The 20,085-nt window shown below is 38.0% G+C and overlaps 1 protein-coding gene across 7 annotated transcripts in view; it reads right to left on the bottom strand.

Moving 5' to 3' along the window:
- Positions 1-20,085, bottom strand: part of sptan1 (spectrin alpha, non-erythrocytic 1) — a 116,474-nt gene that overhangs the window by 52,090 nt on the left and 44,299 nt on the right. For 5 of the 7 annotated variants that reach the window (XM_063073664.1, XM_063073663.1, XM_063073666.1 and 2 more), the window contains exons 17-27: positions 18,911-19,092; positions 16,073-16,316; positions 15,012-15,134; positions 13,223-13,440; positions 10,241-10,333; positions 9,917-10,051; positions 7,101-7,249; positions 5,463-5,522; positions 4,038-4,236; positions 2,873-2,971; positions 647-685 (exon numbers count right to left, since the gene is read on the bottom strand). In XM_063073664.1, coding sequence (XP_062929734.1) covers positions 647-685; positions 2,873-2,971; positions 4,038-4,236; positions 5,463-5,522; positions 7,101-7,249; positions 9,917-10,051; positions 10,241-10,333; positions 13,223-13,440; positions 15,012-15,134; positions 16,073-16,316; positions 18,911-19,092 — 1,541 coding nt within the window. The remainder of the gene's footprint in view (positions 1-646; positions 686-2,872; positions 2,972-4,037; positions 4,237-5,462; positions 5,523-7,100; positions 7,250-9,916; positions 10,052-10,240; positions 10,334-13,222; positions 13,441-15,011; positions 15,135-16,072; positions 16,317-18,910; positions 19,093-20,085) is intronic. The other 2 variants (XM_063073665.1, XM_063073669.1) reach the window with 1 other exon arrangement.

Here is a 20,085-nt window from a genome sequence, read left to right as displayed (position 1 = left end):
AACCCAGTCCTGGACCCCAATCTCATACGCTACAAGCCCAGGCCACAAGACATAGCACAGGTCTCTAACTTCTCTACTAATCGCACTTCCCCAACTAATTAAAAGACTGGATCTGTCCATATTCTCCACCAGCCAATTGTCCCCTAAACCAGGGGTAGGCAACCTTAAGCACAGATGATTTTCTAGCATGCGTTATTCATTAATTTGAGGCAAAACATAACTAGATGTATTTAAATGGATAATTCCCATATTTCAAGTTTTTTTATGGCATTTATCTGGCCCACCATTCGCTCATTAATATGTCATCTGGCCCACAGAGGCAGAAAGGTTGCCGATCCCTGCCCTAAACAATCCCATCATCATCATGTAGAGCTTCAATCATGGGCACACACTCAGAGGCACAGACTTGACCATTCCATGGCCACAGGCCATATTAACATTCATCCTCCATGCAACTGAACTTTGTAGCAAGGAACACATGAACAAAACAGAGTAATGATATATTCACAAAACTTCAAATATATTAGAACTTCTACACTCAGGCCTTTAAATCTAAAGACTAAAACTGTGCGTTTACAGCCAAGATAACAGCTGCATATAATGAATTTTTTTTCTTCATACATTTAACTCATTTAAAGTCTCCTACCTTGGCAACTGCAGGAGCAGCTGATAGAACATTTGCTTCCTGAAGTAGCAACAGGGAAAAAAAAAATCACAAATAAATAATTAAAAGATTCAAGTCTCCAAATCTACTGGCAATAGACAAAGCTGAAGAGTGTTAACATCTAATTTAAACACCAATATTAATATGATTTATCAGGGTTGGTTTCCTTCTCCCCTGGATTCCAGGGATTTCAGGAATGACAGAGATGGCAGAAAAACAGGAAATGTGAATTCCAATGAAAACAAACATTGAACAGGAAATACAGAATTAACATTTATTGCCATTCTTTACCAGACTAACTGTGGCAAATGGAAAGCAAACTACAGGTACAAAATTGAGGAAAGCAGAAGCACAGGGTTTTTTCTAGGAAGAGCCAACATTGTAAATGGTTATTGCTAATATAATTTAATTAAAGGTGAAAAAGGGTTAAAAATCTCCAAGCTTGCTGATGACACCAAACAGGAGGAAAAGTAAAGAACTGGCCAAATGCAGAAAGATAGGGAGAGGTCTGGTTTTTACCTAATCGGCTTGCACACTGTGGTTAAAAATTCCCCACAAAAGAAATATTATGACATGTTTCAATTAAGTTTTAGGTCTGTAACCCTTGCTCTAAACTTAAATGAAGGCAATTACAGCAGTACAAGGGTGGTAGATTAGCAGCAGCAGTCATTTAGACATAGATTATTCATGAATCTCAAACAGTTTATTCTGGTGAAAATGAAAAGCCTGGCCAAAGCTGACATCAAGATGAAAGACATACAATTTTGTAAAGATTAGTGGTGGCCAGAAAATTGGGATTTTGTTTTAGAAGCCAGCAAAGAATTGCTAAGATTACAAGAGGAAGAACAAGACAGTAAATTAACAAACAATATAAAATCAAGACAGTAGGCAATTCTAAACTTATACAAAAAGATGGCAAATAAAATAAACACTGGATTGTCAGATGACAAGGCTGGGGATTTAGAGAAAGAGAGAAAAGGCAGAAACTTCTAAATAATTATTTCAGATCTGTATTTACAATAGAAGACACTAAAAAAGATCCAAAAGATAATAGATAATCAAGGGTCTGCAAGGACGGAGAAATTTAAAGCTATCTTTTTCACTTAGTAAAGAAGGAATATCCAGTACACTAATGGGGATTCAAGCTGACAACTCCAATGACTCTACATCCTATTGTCTTCCCGGGATTTTACAGGACGTAGTTGTAGAGATCGTGGATAACTTCGCTGTAATCCTTCCATTCTTGAGTCCCAGAGAATGAGGTAAAGCATGCAAATGGAGCTCCAACATTCAAGAGTGAGACGGAGAGCAGGAAACTATAGTCAGTTGGTCTAACATCTCTTGTTGAGAAAATGCTGGCAACTCTTATCGAGGAGATAAGCACAGGACATTTGGAAAATAATGAGACAATCAAGCTGTGAACATTGTCCTTTGAACAAGAAATCACCTTTGACAAAACTGCTAGTGTTCCTTGAAGATGTAACAAATGGGGAGGCTCAGGGAGAACAATCCTGTATTTCCAGATGGCATTCAATAAGATGCCAAAATTACTGCACAGAGCAGAAGGGCTGCGGAGAAACATTGCAGGGACAGAATGCTGGCTAACTAACAAAAAAAAGCATGACAGGATTATTTTCAAATTAATAAACAGTAGCTAGTAGAGTGCCACTAGAATCACTGTTGTACCCTTAACTATATAATATTCATGACTTTAGCCAAATATGTTGATATAGATAGATAGACTCGTAAGTTTGAGGAGGGCACAAAAGTGCTTCCAAAAAAAAAGGATAAAATTAGATCAAATACATTCTAGATCAGAGGCTCCCAACCTGGGGTCCATGGACCCCTTGGTGAATAAGGATCCACAGCATTAAAAAAAAAGGTTGGACCTCTGTTCTAGACAAAAACCAACAGATTTTTAAGATACAAGCTAGTTAAGGAATATAAAGAGAGAGAAGTGAGATTGAGACCAAAATTGGATCAGCCATTGGAGCAGAAAGCTTAAGGGTCTATCTTTATTCCTGTTATTTTGTGTTTTTGACATGCCAAGTAGCAAGAATCAGAAAGAATAAACAATGGTAAAGTAAACTGAAGACAGAACAGGAGAGGTACTCTGAATGCTTAGGAAATGATTTTCAGTTTTTAATGTGGTACTCATCTGGCTCAACATCAGGTATTTATTGAGATGTGGATGAAATGCTACATTACCTGAGCTACTTGTACTTCTTCAGCCATCAGACCCTCTGACTCCAGGTCATTTGCCACCTTATTAATATCTTGCAAGCGAGATTCATTAGCTTTCAGATCCTTAAAGATAAATTGCCTAAATTAACAATTCCATCGATTTAAACATATTGATATGCTATAGATATTAATAATGCTACAAGCAGAAAACCCAGAGAAATACTGGAACCAGAAAATGTCTTTAGAAGAGAAAGATGCTGATAGTCAAAGTTGGCACATACCATAATAACTGAAAAATGAATTACAGAAACAGAAACTATAATTTGCTCTTGCACGAGCAATGGCAAAAGCAATTTCTTCAAAATACACTTCCCCAATAGTTTTAATGCTCTTCCTTCTATTTGACTGATATGTGTTTGAATTAGGATTTTAATGAACACAAAGGGTATTTTTTCCCCCAAGATTTTTCCCCTCGACATTACTTCTGAAAGTTCTAATTGTGAAAAGGTGCCTATCACTCCAAATGTCACATTACAACAGATTAGCACTTCATAGAGCTTGCCCGCCAGACACCTGGCCCTCTGGCCTGAGTCGACGTAGTAGTAGTAGTAGAGCTTGAGCCCATCACTGAACTTACTTTATAAGTATACTATTCAAGTGCAGTATCAATATGACAATTCCCAACAGGAGGATGGATTCGCATGGACACAGGTCCTAGATTAAACCCTCATCTGCACCAAGTTAGCAGATAGTTAAAGTGGTAAGGTTAGGAAGTCATGCAGGGGGCCCCTAGTCCAGAAACTGCATCAGAAGAATAAAACATACGTAGGCGAGGGCTACAACAGGCAATGATGTCACCACCATTTGCTAACTTGCCAAGAATAATGGTGCTACATTTCAGGTAAATAAATGGAAACTGAGAAAGCTTTGAGGGCATACCTGACCATTTAGAATGTTTAGGAAGGATCAGGAAAATTGGCACAAAGAAAGGAGGATGTATAACTTTCCTAAGGCAACTCACAGATAAAATACGAGAATAAAATTTGACACAAACTCGTAGCCATCCAGTTGATACATTAAGTAGTCATATTTGTAAAAACTATAATAATCATAACCAAGGATATGATACTAAGATTTTCTTTTCTCCTCCACTATCACAATAACACGATAATTCAGAAATAGTGCTTACTTTCTGGAAGTCATCAAACTTCTTCTGTAGTCCTTCCACTTGTTCCAGATCAGACCCCACCTCTTCACTGGTCAATGCTGCCTCTTTCTCATTGATCCACTGCTGCAATTCGTTGGCTTCACGGAAAAGCATGAACTTTTTGCAGCTCTTTTCCAGCATGTCCTTGCGCTTTGTGCCTAGTTCCAAAATCGACTGGTATCTGAAAAAGAGATGAGAAACATAGCAAATAATCACTCAACAACAACTGGCAATCTGATCTATTTAAACGGAAGGCAATGACAACACAAACTTCAACCATCTGAACACAGAATTGCTTGCAACAGACAAACCAGAAAAAAAATCCTAAATACATGAAATCTGATAAAGATGACCAAAAGAAAAGAACTGACACATTAGTACTTATGTTTGCATATTATATGTTGAGGCAACATCAAATTTAAGTCACAAGGGGTGTTGTATATAACTACAAGATCAATTCCAGCTTCCTATTACTCCCATCCCCCCCATTCTCATTATAAATTCCCACAGTTCTGACGAAAGGTCTTCGTCATAAAACATTAACTATTTCTCTTTTCACAGATGCTACTGGACCTGCTGAGTACTTCCAGCTTTTCTCTTTTGGTATCATAAGTACCTTCACAGTGCTATTTCATAATTCTTTGCACTACTATTTCTACTATCCTCCAGTCTGAGCTCCTTAAATATTTTGCAAAAATCACACATTTTGAAAATGCCAAAAGCATTCTTTATTATTACTTACTCAAAAAATTCATTCAAAGTAGATGCTTTTGGAATTACGATAGGTATATAATAGAGATAATGCATTTATCTAGAGCAAAGTTCAGAGTTTTAAGGAGAGTAACTAAAGTTTTTCATCCCAAATCAACAACAGACATTGCTTGTTCAATAGCTTTATTAAGGATTGGTCAAGTTTGGTTTTCATTTCCTGTAAGCATGCGAAATGAATACTAACTTTCACTCACTAAGTTCTAACAATTTCACACCATCACACCAGCTTCACAATACTTATAAAACAACCTCACAATACCTGCCAGTACTTTTACTGTACAGTGAAGATAAGAATATTAATGTAACAAACAGAATCCAAATAGTTGAATGCTTTGCTAATAACCAGAAAAGTGTGCTATCAGGAGCATTGGCTAGAAATGAATAAATTAATAATCTTAAAAAGCCATGCATCCAAAATGATCAGGTTCTCTACCTTTCACACTTCACTTATCAGTTAAAAAGGGAAAAAGATCACCACCCCCATCCACTAAAACATAGGTGTCCTACTTCACAGCAATTTGATCCTTCAAGCTAGCAAAATACTTAAAAGATTCATTCAGTGTCCACAATCACTGGCAAAAATGAATGGAAGTGCAGAGAGATCACATCAAGTGAGGAAGAGCCGAGCCTACTCACAATTCCTCCACCTGCTTCATACGGAGCACAACGCTGCCAACTTCCTTAGCTAGCAGAGCCCTGGACAGACAAAGGGAGCAGAGCACAGCATGCATCATTAGTGGATTAACGGCTTAAAGCAGCTGTTGAAGAAAGGAAAATTAGTAGTACATGGTCAGAATCAGCAAGGATCTAGGGAAGATTCCGGATTAATAGCTGCAAGCAGACAAGCAGAAGCTAATGACTGTGGTTTGATTAGTCACAAGCAACTGATCTAGTCAGGAAAAAAGTTAGAACCCATAAAGAAACCATTAAAGATTAATGCAATTTTCATCAAGAATTCATCATTTCTCTCTCACTCTGAACTGCACCATTAATACCGGTTACCAGGCACTGTCTTTTAACCATTTAAACGGAATATGGCAGCAACTAATCAAATTAGACAGTCGGTAAATCTGAAGTGATTAGGAAGCTACACTGCAGCACAGCTTGCATATTCTTCAAACCTGGGAAAGCTAGAGAGAAATCATGCAGAAGTGTGTAAAAATTTGATAAAAGCAGAGTATATGCATCAAGCATTAGAATGTTTACAGCACAATATGAGGCATCAGGCCTCAGTACATGATCCAAATTTCTGGCCTATACTTGTGAAATAAGCTTCTATTTTCTGAATAGTAATCAGTTTCTCTTTTCACTTCCCTTTTGAGCCACTTTATCTTTCCTTAATATACTTTCTATACACCAATTAAGCTTAAAATGTATCATCAAAATGTGAAGGCCAGAAGGCATTGCATGTAATTTGTTGCAAAGTTAGTCATATACTACTGAGTATACCAAGCAAGATACATACAGATTTTTTTGAAGTTCCAGTATCATGGCAAATGGATGTTTTGGGAGACAATTGGAATACTGTCCAGGATAATTCATTGCATTAATGCAACACACACCTAAATGGTCAGCAGGCACAGCTGAAAGTATCTGTACTAATAATTCAACATTATGGCTGAAATTATCACACCAGTAACCAGTGGAGCCAAACTATGTTGTGGAACATCAAGAAATTGGAAACAGGAAAACAACAGACCTGAAGGCATGCAACAGCCAGAAATTCATTCATGCTCATGATCAGCATTTGGTGCCAACAGTTGTTTGGGGTGACATACAGTTCAATTAATATACAGAAATAGCCACTTGGACTGTACCCTACATGCATCCTTAAAACTACAACACATTACAGGTCATCGACTTTTTGCAAGTAGAGAAAGAATTGAAGTGAGAAAGATAAAATATACAAGAAGACAAAGACACCATGTTGATGAGTAATTCAGGTCGAAACAGAGGCCATTCGGCTCATCAAGTCTGTGCCAGCTTTCTTTTCCAAAGATCTATCCCACGAGTACTACTCTCCTGTTCTTCTCCTAATTTTCATACCGACCCCCATACTCAAAATTTGCCAATCTCAACCAATTCTTCTGATAAGAAATACAAGATGCATATCAGTAAAAAAAAACAGCAGCCACTACTAACAAAGTTTGGCAAATCACCATCACAAAACAGAAGTACTAAATCTAACCACCAAAATGCAGAATGTTCAGTACTGAATTACTGCTTCTGTAATAAAAAAAAATCAGTGTCAAAATGGCTGGTTTAATTACTTACTGATTTTCTATCTGTTCCTGACGTATTGCAATGCTGCTGGAATCCTCCAGCAAATTCTCACGTGATGCACTCTGTGCTGGGTCCAATTTCTTTACATAGGCAGCAGGAACAAATCCCTGACGATCATTCACTTCCACTTTCCACCAATCCTTCAGAATAAAAAGAAGGGCAAACATCAGCAGCTACACATTAAGGTATCCTAGCCCTGAAGGAGGTGATTCTTAACCAAACGAGCTTTTACGACCTTGTCTATTATGGATGGGACATTGTATTACCCATAAGCCCACATGTCTGAATAAAGCAGTCCCATATTCATTACAAAATTCAGTATAGAATGTACATTGATACAAGTGCTTTTTAAATTCTATTCACTGTGAATCCAAAATCAATATGCCCTTGAACAGAAAATCCTACAAAAAGCAGTGGATACGGTCCAGTCCATCACAGGTAAAGACCTCCCCACCACTGAGCACATTCAAACAGAGCATTGTCACAGGAAAGCAGTATCCAGAGGACCCCCACCATTCAGGCCAACCTCTGTTCTCACTACTGTCATCAGTAAGGAGGTACAGGAGCCTCAGGACTCACACCACCAGGTTCAGGAACAGTCGTTACCCCTCAGTCATCAGGCTCTTGAACCAGAGGGGATAACTTCACTCAACTTCTCTTGCCCCATTACTGAACTGTTCCCATAACCTACTGACTCATTTTCAAAGACTTTTCATCTCATGTTCTGGATATTTACAGTACTGAGCAAGTCTTAAGCACAGGTAAAAAAAATTCTGTAAAGATGAAATTTAAAGTTTCTAAATATCAAGAAAATTAACATAAAGAGCAGTTAACAGTAAAATACTAAAATCAATATTTGGTGTGACCACCCTTTGCCTTTAAAACTGTACAAATTCTTTTAAGTACACTGTTGCACAGTTTTATAAGAAAATCGGTTGGTTGATTGTTCCAAGCATCTTGGAGAATTCATCACAGCTCCGCAGACTTTGCTTGTCTCAGTTGCTTCCATCTCTCCAGATAACCCCAGACAGTCTCAATGATGTTGAGATCAGGGCCCTGTGGAGACATACCATCTGTTGCAGAAATCGTTGTTCTTCTTTTCACTGAAGATAGTTCTTTATGACCTTGGCTGTACGTTTGGGGTTCAATGAAGCTGGGACCCATCAGAAGCTTCCCTGATAGAATTGCATGATGGATGAAAATCTGCTTGTATTTCTCAGCATTGAGGATTCCATTAATTCTGACCAGATCACCAACTCCATTTGCAGAAATGCAGCCCAAATCTGAAGGGAACCTCCACTATGCTTCACTATTGGCTGCAGACACTCACCCATATAGCACTCTCTAGCTCTTCTATGGACAAACTGCCTCCTGTTTGAGCCAAAATTTCAAATTTTGACTAGTCAGTCCAGAGCACTTGCTGCCATTGTTCAGCACCTCTGTCCTTGCATTTTTATGTGTAAACCTCATCCGTAAAGCCAGTGATGTTGTGGGGATGGGACTGGACTCTCTCACGGTGGTGTCTGAAAAGAGGATGCTGTCTAAGTTGCATGCCAGCTTGGTCAATGTCTCCCATCCACTACCTAATGTACTGGGTGGGCACAGGAGTACATTCAGCCAGAGACTCATTCCTCCGAGATGCAGCACAGAGCGTCATAGGAAGTCATTCCTGCCTGTGGCCATCAAACTTTACAACTCCTCGCATGGAGGGTCAGACACCCTAAGCCAATAGGCTCGTCCTGGACTTATTTCATAAATTACTGGCATAATTTACATATTACTATTTAACTATTTATGGTTCTATTACTATTTATTATTTATGGTGCAACTGCAACGAAAACCAATTTCCCCCGGGATCAATAAAGTATGAATATGACTATGAGCTGAGTCTCTTGGCTTTATTTCCACTTTGCAGGAATGGCTTTTTGGCAGCAACTCTTCCATGAAGACCAGTTCTGACAAAACTTCTCCAGACTGTAGAGGAGTGTACTTGAGTTCCAGTGGTTTGAGAGTTCAGAGCTGAATACCTTCTGATTTAGAAGGGACGTCAGTTTGATGTAACTCTCATCTGTCTCAGTCAGATCCTGTGGCCAACTTACTGTCCTCAACCTTGACAGTTTCTTTGTGCTTCTTCAGAAGAGCTTGGACACCACATCCTGAAACTCCTGTCTACCATGAAATTTCTGCTTGGGAGAGACCTTGATGATACAGGATCACCACCTTGTGTCTTGTTGCTATGCTCACTCTTGCCATGGTATAAGAATTGATCTACAGAGTAATTAAATTTTTATTTGAAAAGTGGGCTATTACTTAATATTCTATTCTAATATTATTCTATACTAATATTCTATCCTTCTAATGAAATACAAAAAGTTCTCTGTAATATTAAATTTTTTTTGGAAAATGTATCTTTGGAAATCACAATTTTTCTCCTTTCTACTGACAAACTAATGCCGAAGGCAAAAAATAAATATCTAAAACAAAATTTATAAAAAGAATGCTTAAGACTAATGCACAATACTGTATTGTTTATTTATTTATTACTTTTTTCTTTTGTATTTTCAGTTTGTTGTCTTTTGCACACTGGTTGTCCATCCTGTTGGGTGCGGTCTTTAACTGATTCTATTATGGTTATGGAATTTACTGAGTACGCTCACAAGAAAATAAATCTCAGGGTTGTATATGGTAACATACATGTACTTCGTTAATAAATTTACTTTGAACGTGAATGCAATAAATGAAAACACCAACACAGTTTCTTATTAGTTAGTTTTACAACTTCTCAGTCTACCCTGGCATTTTATTACCTTATTAGTGCTGTTTAGCAGGGTAAGAATATCACCCTTTTTCATGGTTACTTCACGAGGACTCTTCTCCTGATAATCATACAAAGCCAAGACCAGCTCTTTTCCAGTTTCATCATCTGAAGGAGCCACTTGTTGCTGAAGAGACAGAAACAATTAGAGACTTACTAATCCACCATGTCCTGTGTGTATATATATATATTTTTATTGAACATATTTATTAAAGGAAGTAAATTAGTGGCTAAAAGTCCATAAACATGCTTTAATGTTTAGCAACAAGTATGCAGAAGAATTATTTCAACAACTTAAAAGTATAGAATTTCTTACGCGACATGCTTGAGCCTGCTCCTTCAATGCCTGGATGCTGCTACCGTAAGCAATCAGATCAGACATCAAAGCTTCGTGCTTCTTCAATAGGGCCTAGAAAGAAAATTAAAATTCTTTTATAGAACCATTAAAAAATTTTCAGTGCATACGCTGCAGAAATAGGATAATGATTAAAGGCGACAGTCTCTGATAGTTCATCAGATTTACCAAGCAATTAAATGAGGCAAAAAGATTTCACAGTCTAATTTTTAATTACATTAAGTTAATTCTGCAATTCAGGGGGCAAAGGCAGAGGCCAAGCAGGTGTCAATTTGGTCATAAAATGAAGAGCAGATAGGCTTCTCATTCCTGATCTATACACAGAAATTTTGCTGGAGACATTTATGTGGCTTTCAGTTAGAAAGCTTCAGATCTATTTGTAGCACTGCCTGAAACTGAACTGCCTGCATTAGGCACAATTTCATCTGAGTAAAACTCTTAACACTCTTGAAAATGTACTGCAGCGGAGGCAACTTTGATTTTGAATTATAGCGCTGATCGATCAGTTACTCATTTCACATTTCACCCAATTTTAACTTGCTATGTTTTCAACTTGTACTGCTCATTAGAAATTAAAGTTATTCAAGGTCAATAAATGATGAAGAAAACTAGATCTTAAATTTACTTTCAATTTACTGATAAATGTTGTTATTGCTACAAAATAAACATTAAATTCTTTTTGGTCACCAGCACAATATTACAAACCAAAATATCTTTTGCTTGAAGAGCACCTTTTGTATCTTTTTATTTTTTAAAAATCAATCAGTAGTATAGAATATACATGACTGTTTTGTTCATTAACAACAAGGTGTGCATTAAATATAACAAACAATCCAGTAGTTATCAGGACGCCAGGAGAAGATCAAGGGTTCAGAAAGGTTGTATTCAAATTGCTGGACTGGCATCCAGAGGAAAATGTTTCAAATCCATCCAAAGTGAATGTCTGAACGGGATTGGGGATAGGAATTGCAAACATTGGCCATTGGAAAATTCTGCTTTTTGTGGATGGAGCTGAAGTGCTCAACAAAGTGGCTCGTCAATCAACGTTGGGTTTCACCAAAGTAGAGGAGGATGCACTGGGGGTACCTGATACAGTAAATGGCCCCAACAGATGCACAGGTGAAGTTTTGCCTCACAGAGAATGACTGTTTGGGGCCCTGAATGGAGGTAAGGGAGGAGGTGAATGGGTACATTTGCAGGGATAAGTGCCGGAAGGGATGAGTGGATAACAAAATCATGGAGGGAGTGATCCCTGCAGAGGCCAGAGAATGAGGGGAAGCAACTATGTTTTTAGTGGTAGGATTCTGTTGAAGATGTCGGAAGCTGCAGAGAATGATGTGCTGGATACGGAGGCTCATGAAGTGGTAGGTGAGGACGAGAAGAACTCTATCGTTGTTAAGGTGTTTGGGAAATGGGAGATGTGGGTGAGGACAGGATCAATGGTGGAAGAAAGGAAATCCCATTCTTTGATGTTCTCAAAAGGAAAGCCACATTGTGGGAACAGATGCAGTAAAGAAGAAGGAACTGAGATAAAGGAATGGCATTTTTACAGGAGACAGGGTGAGAAGTTGTTTAGTCAAGATAACCATGGTCACCGGTGGGTTTATAAAAGATATCAGTAGTGATGGAGACAGAAAAATGGAGGAAGGGGAGAGGTGTCAGAAATGGACCAGCGAATTTAAGGACAGGTACTTTGAAGGAGGACATCTCTGATGCCAACTCTGATCACCTGCCCTTGAGGCCCCTCCTCCTTTCCCTTCTCTCATGATCCACTCTCTTCTCCCATCAGATCCCTTCTCCTCCAGCCTTTTGCTTTTCCCACTTATCACCACTCAGCTTCTAACTTCATTTCCCTTCCCTCACCCACCAGACTTCACCTGTCACCTTCAAAGGAAGTTCACATCCAGTGAACAATATTTTAAGGTAACAATCTACAATACAGATTTGATCAAAAGAATGTTAACAGATACAAAGGAATAAAGAGCAGTAAGAGGTTATTATGGATTTCATGGTTGATCCTCTACCTCAGTACCCAATTCTTTACATTCCTTCTTCACTTCAGCATGAAGATTTATGTACCCCCACCTTAAATACATTTAATGACTTTACCCCCCCCCACTGTGTTTTGTGATAAAGAGTTCATAAGTTTGCCACAGACTGGTTGAAGGAATTTCTCCTGATCCAAGTTCTGAATTGCATACAAAGTACTTTGAGGTTGTAACCTAATTCTGCACACTTCAGCTATCAAAATCACCTTGCCTATACAAGTTAGTTTAATACAAGGGTTCCAAATTTTTTTTAATGCCATCGACCATTAGACAAAGCATCCGTGGACCCCAGGTTGGGAACCCTTGGTCTAAAGATCCCCCATCATTCTTCTAAACTCCAGTGAACATAAGCTTAATCCCCATCTTTTCTCATATGTCAGTCCTATCACTTGGGAATTAGTCCAGTAAACTTCAGCTGTGCTCACTACATTACAAGAGCAACCTTCTTTACATAACCAGTCTAAATCTGCACGTAAAGCTTTTGCCGCAACTGTACAAGGCAATCACATGACCCTGTACAGTCACAATATCCTTGCCTGTACTCAAATCTGTAAATGATGACTACCATAGAATATGCCTTCCTAACTGCCTACTATATCTGAATGTTTGCTTTCAGCATCTAGATAAATTAATATCCAAGATCTTGTTATTCTTTATCTTTTCTCAATCTATTGTCAGTCAGATAATAATGTCTGGTTTTTATGCATCAAGTGGATAACTTCATATTTGTCTATATGGCACTGAATGTGCCATGCATTTGCCCACAACCAACTGCCAAGCCACTGTAAAACCCCTTGCATCCCTCACTCAGTGCACATTCCACGACCGCCCTCAAGCTCTGTTGAGCCAAAAAGCTTGTATGACAATCCTTATTCGTGGAATCAAAGAGCCATACCTCAGCAGAATCTTCATCTTTTCCATAGTCAACACTGCCAACAACAGGCTCTTTCTCCCTCATCCAAGACTCTGCCTCATTAGCATCAGCAAAGTACTGTTGAGCCTGCAGTGAATCTTCCAGATCCTGGCGCCTCTGTGCCGCCTTCGCTTTCAAGGAATCCCATTTCTGATTTAAGTCATTTAACTTAGTTTTCACATCTTCACTGGCAAAGTGACCTGAGAAAGAATTAAACCAAAAAAAGTTTGTGTAGAAATTTCACAAATGAAACAAATTACTTGCATATTCCAAGCACCAAATTTTATTCAAATTCCCTGCCTCGCTTGTGAACTCCTTCTCATATAACATTTGCTTCTCCTGAATAACTTCTACAATTCAAATTTCACAATGGACTGTATAAAAAGAGAGGGAAAAAGTCTAAAACATATTGGGGGTTGGCACAAAATACAACCCAATTCTCAAAGCAAAATCATGAAAACTTTTTCAAATGACTCTTTTGTAGCTAAGGAATAAAATTATAACTTTGTAACCAATTCATTTCTCTTAACTGCTTTGTTATACACTCAATCATGAAAAACTCTGTGCCTGGTCCTATTGGTATAAAGACTAAGTGCATAAAGAAGAGTCGAAAGACTGTAGTCTTTAGAAATGACCAATCTTGGCAGTAGCAACATTATGGTTTTCACTGGCTTGGATTGTGATTACCATTTTCTTGCAAAATATTTGTAACAGCAAATCGGCATTTTAACAAAATTGAATAAAATAACTCAATTTAATCTCTTTTTTTTTGAAAAACTCCATGCTAAGGAGTTACAAACCTAACCATTCATTTCCATTTCGAACGCAACAACCATTTGGCTCCTTAAAAAAGCTCTTTTATTCTTATCAAGTTTATTCTCCCCTCATGACATTTTCATTTTAATTTTTCTCAATTTTCTTTTCACGTTTTCTGCAATATATGTGAACGAGTAGAGCGATTTATTTTAAAAAATGAAGTGAATTATTTATATTTTACTAAAAATCCTTCCTGCCTGACTGCAACATTGGAAGTCATTTAACCCACTGGGTCCATGCTAGTTTCCAACAGTTCAATGATATTAGTCCCATTTCCCTCCCTCAATTCCCATGAGCTCTTAATGCATTTTTCATTGAATGTGCATCAACTCCCTTTTGATTTATTTGACTTTTATCAACACCAAGGGATAATTTACAGTTTCTGAGATGTGCAAGAAACCTACAGCATGGGAACAACATGCACATCCACACAGTCAGCACCCAGGTCAAGATTGAATCTAGATCCTGGGAGCAGTGAAGCATCACTACTAATTGCTGCATTATCATGCTGCCCTTGATGATCTGATCTTCCCAGGGTAAGCTGCACCACTGAGATGGAAAGTTACACTTGCTCCTGATGAAGGGTCTCGGCCCAAAATGCCGACTGTTTATTCCCATCCATAGATGCTGCCTGACCTGCTGAGCTCCTCCAGCACATTGTGTGTATTGCTCTAGATTTCCAGCATTTGCAGTATATTCGTGTCTACATTTGCTCTGGACTGTTTCCCTTCCCCCCTCGAGCCCCTCATTCACATGTCCAGGACATAGCTCGAATCCCTTCAACTGACTGCCATTTTATGAATATGCACAACTCAAGTTGATTGATACATCCTACATAAATAGGAATTAAAAATCTTCACAAACATTGACTTCCATAAATTTTTTTGTAAAAGACAATACCAAAGTTGCACATCAAAAGCAATTACATAGTATTTTTTAAATAAACAATTCTTACCATCTTCAATCATGGTTTGACCTTTCTGAGCCACTGCTTTAATACGTGGCTCATGACCAGCAATCTCTGCCTGGAGGGCCTGGTGCTTTTTAAGCAAGTTCTGTACACCAATCAAATCCTTTCCTGAAACAAAAGATTTAAAAACTGAGCATCAAATCAACTTCCCCAAACATAATGACTGATGAAAATCAAATGTTATAAACTCTGATATCAAAATATGTGCAAGTCCTAATTTTTAGAACAAATAATCCCATTAGCAGAAGAAATCTCTAAATGTTTCAGAGAATGGTCTAGACACAGGACATCAAGCTCAAGTTAATCTGTCTATGCTAAAACATTTACCACTATTGATAGTAGTAGTCTTAAGAACAAAGAAGGATAAGAATGGGACAGCAGTTTACAACTACCTGAGGTGCAATACTAGCCCTGCTTAACATTTCCTCATTTAGTTCGACCACTGAAGCCAGGATTAGGGAAGACACCACAACATAATTAAGCAAAAGAGCATAAGAATGTTATCTGGGTCAACTAATGAGAAGAAAATAAATAACAATAAGACTTTTTATAACAAGGAGAAATAAATAACAATAAGATCTTTTATAACGAGGAGAAAATAAATAATAAGATTTTTTTTTACAAAACTTCGCTCACAAAATGTAAACATGACTGACAATACACCCATCCCCAATGGTCCCTGACCTGAGAAAAAACTGGTTAAGAGTCAAATGATGGGTCTGGAATCACTTACGTCTAAATTGGACAGGGATAGCCGCTACCCTTCCCTAATGGATAGTAATGAACCAGATGCTTCGTTTTTTTAACAAAATGTCAATCCGGTCATTGTTACCAGGCGTTTTTAAAATTCCAGATTTATTACTCAAACTCCCCAGCTTAAACAGATGTCTAGAGGAGTGGTTTTAATTTATTCCATGATCTAACTGGTGGGAGGAAATGGGCTCAGGAGGCAGAATAGCCTCCTCTTACTGTTTTGAACAACAATATTCATAGAGGAAATATAATATCCAAAAAAATATAGTTTGAAATATGCCCACTGGCCTGACCTCTATTAGTGGAAGCAGCAATAGGTTCCTTTTCTCGAATCCATGTTTCTTCATCTTCAATGTCACGGAAAAGCTGTTGGAGTCTAAGAGAGTCAGCAAGTTTCTGTTTTCGGGTCACCATCGGGTCTTTCAATGCCTCATAACGACCAACTAAAGTTTCTTGCTTTTTCTTGATGTTGTCAGCATCAAAATGCCCTGCTTCCTGGAACTGCCTGGCTTGGATATTAATCCCATCAATACGGTCCTTCAAGGAAAACAATAAATAAAAGTGAGTCTATTCTTGCATTATACAACAGTTACAATTAGAAGTATTTGTAGCAAAGATTAATGAGTGGAAAATACTAAACAAAGCTGCTGGTGCCTTTATTACCTTCTACTGTTACTGCTGGCTCAGCCGTCTAATATGGAACCCCACCCAGGGTGACATTTTGTCTTGAAGGTGAAAACTATTTTCCCCACAGAATGATTGCTCCTGATAGCTTGAATAACAAACTCTGAAGTCATCACAAAACGTGGTTGATGCCATTAACAAAGATAATACAGTGCAGGAAAGAGACGCTGGCATAAAAGATCCACCATGATCTTATGAAAGAAGGAATAAGCACAAGACGACAAATGGCTGACACCTTCATTTATTTCTTATAACTGTTTGCCATTCCTTTTGATATTATTTGCTTACAAGAGAATAATAACAGATAATAAAAACAGATGGAACGTAGGTTAAACCTGTTGATTCTTTTTGGCCATTTTATAAAATTGGACTCATCACTTTCAGGCAACATTCCACAGCACAGACGTTGTTCAAATGTGAACACACAAAAAATAAATACTGCGTCTGGTGTTTCTGACAATTCCCCAAAGCAAATGTGCAGAGAGAAAAAGAAGTCAGTCATAATCCAGTCTCATAGCCAGGGTTGGCAGAGATCGACAAACCAATTCCCCCATTAAATCTTATACAAGAATGCTCTGAAAGGGAGTGGTTCCAGAAGTTGAGCTGAATGATATCCAATAATCTAGATGTTAATAATAAAGTAGTTCTTGGGAACATATGCATAAAAAGGCAGTGATTAAATATTGAGATAAATTGTACATATGGAAGCCTATTCAAACTTCTTAAAAGCTTTCACTGCAACAAATTTTTGCCTCAAAGGATTTACAAAACTTGGGTTGTAAGAACAAAATTTTGAGATTTGTATGCTTGTGAATTTGCAATTGATACAGCTATTTCCTACAGAAACAGATATCAGCAATGAAGTCACAGGAGACCTTACAGTCCCTTATGCTTGAATATCATGGCTGATCTTTTAACTCCATGCCACTTCCTTATAGTCTCAATCATTTTTAAACTAAATAGACAACTGACTCCCACAGCCCCCTTCACTAGCGAATTCCAACGATCCTCCACATTCCTTGGAGCATAGCAAATCATGAAAGGGGATTAGCACAGATTAAATGAACCAGTAAGGACATGGCAGATAGAATACAATGTGGACAAATGTGAAGCAACCTACTACTTGTGGAATAAAAGCAGAAAGGGTTCCAGCTGCTTTTAAAATTGAATCACATTATCTTCTGGAAGCAAATAATGTCAAAACAAACAACATACTTTAGAATAGAAGCAGGAGGACTAGGCAATTTGGCCTCATGCCTATTCCTCATTTCTTAAGATTATAACTGATCTTTTATACAAATACCATTAATGGACAGAAATCTATAATTCACACGAATATTTGTACCCAATACTATGCACTCTAAATTTTGTTCAACAATGACCTGCGAAGTAGCTTATCAAAAGCCTACTAAAAGTCCAAATACACAACAACTGGTTCCTCTATCTATTCTGCCAGTTACAACTCCAAAAATTCTATTATTTACAAACCCTGATTTCCCTTTCATGGACGTTATTTCTTTCTTAATAATAGATTCCATCATTTTCCCTTCTACTGCTGAGGTTAGGCAAATTATCCATGGTTTCCCCCTTTCTTAAATTGAAAGGTAGCTTACATTCAATACCCTTCAATCTGTGGGAACTGTCCTTGAATCTACGGAAAAGCAATTAGAACATCCACCATTTCTCAAGATACCATCCAGGGAGCGGGAAGCGCAGAATCCAATATCGCTGTGATGATTGTACGTTCTAGTATCAATTGTTTGGCGACAATAAAGTACCTTCTTTAAACCCTAGGATGTGTAGGTCATCAGGTCTGGGTCGCCCCCCCTCCATCTTTCAGACCAATCATCATTCTGAAACATGAGTCCGTTACTACTGTCCTATTTCTGGGAAGTCTTTGTATAAAACATAGTTAAAATGTTTCATTTCTCTCCCATTTCATTATTCTCCAATATAATTTCTCCTGTCTTGGTCTACATTAAGCTCTTTATTTTGCTTTCTGCATATCTCTCGGACTTCATCTACTTTTATGTTATTTACTAGCCTACTTTCCTGTATTCGGCCTTGATGCTCCTTTGCTGAAGTTCTTTTAGCTCAACAAGATTGAGTGATTAAGTAAATCTCAAAGAACAAAATCCTTGGTTAGATGCCTGGTCTCCACTGAATTAACTAGTCTTGGCTTTGAATCAGGATTAAAGCTGGAAGATAAATTAGCCAAGTTTCCCATTTCCAGCTCTCATTATCAATACCTACATGCACATTACAGACATCAAGAAGGAAGATTGATAGATTAACTATAGTTAGATTGGAACAATGGGCACCTGGATAGAGAATAAAATGGCATCCCATGCTCACAACATTGTATTTCTGCAAGAAATCAACATCCTTAAGCAGATATGACACAGGATACAATGAATTCCAAAGTCAACACTGATAAATTTCCATACCTGGTGTGCTGCAATATCAGCTTCCAGCAGTGCATGTTTCTTCTGCAGATTCTGTACGCTGGTCAGGTCCTTTCCATAATCATCTGAAGAAAGGTGACCTTCAACTTCATACAGCCAGAGTTCAATATCTTCCACGTTTCGGTTAAATTGTTGCTGCTGGTTGGCCTCTCGTAGTTTGATACCTGACCGTAAACAAAAAAATAAAGGTCACATTAATGAAACAGTAAATTTAATTATGTTCTACATTCTTTCCTATAGTCACAGAACACTACAGCACAGAAACAGGTTCTTCAGAGTCCATGCCAAACTACTATTTCCTATTGTGATGGTGGAACCAAACTAGTAACCCGGACACCTGAGCCAACTATCGAAATAGCTGTGAAATTAAATTCCAGAATATTAATTGAAGTTGAAAATATTTAGTCATAGTGACAATAACAAAATTACCAGATGATGATACAAGCCCTCCAGTTCAGTCATGCTTTCCATGGGAATAAATCTATCAACCTACCCTGTCTAGCCTTAATGAATCAATCACACAGAAATATGGCTCACTCCCTCTGAAATCATCCAACAAGCCACTCAATTGTATTATAACTGATAAAATAAAACATTAAAAAAGATAAAACTTGGGGACAACTTGGCATCTTCCTCTGCACCAAGTGCAGATACTAAAAAATTACTCGAAGTCCAGCAGATCCTATAATTCCTCCTTTATAAAATTCTGGGGACTGACACCTCAATTATGAAAGCTGTCAAAAAAAAAAACAAGTTAAGCAACACCTGACAGATATATTCACAAAACCACAATTTAGAGACAATGTGCAAAGCCTCTCCATCATAATCCCTGGTTACATCCTCACCCACCAGCCGATCAAACCCACCAGAGACGATAATCAGTGGTACAAAAGTGGAAAGTAGCAGCTCTGAGAGGTCAAGCATAAGCCAAGAAACCACCTTAAGTATCCATAACATCAACTAAGGTTGGAGATTTTCCAAAAATCCCTTTTACATATCTACAGCAAAACAGTTACAAAGTAATCTGTAATTGAGCCATTTAAGGTGAAAACTAACTCCAGCCAATTTGGTTTCTCTTATTCCTCTATTCATGTAGCATCCTCAGATTACTCTGCACATCCCCTAGTGCTATCTCTGATGTCCAGAACTATTCATGG

The sequence above is a fragment of the Mobula hypostoma genome, chromosome 21 (assembly GCF_963921235.1).
Source record: "Mobula hypostoma chromosome 21, sMobHyp1.1, whole genome shotgun sequence".
In the NCBI taxonomy this organism is placed as follows: domain Eukaryota; kingdom Metazoa; phylum Chordata; class Chondrichthyes; order Myliobatiformes; family Myliobatidae; genus Mobula; species Mobula hypostoma.
Note: the sequence above shows the minus strand (reverse complement) of the source record. Positions and strands in the feature narration are given on the sequence as shown.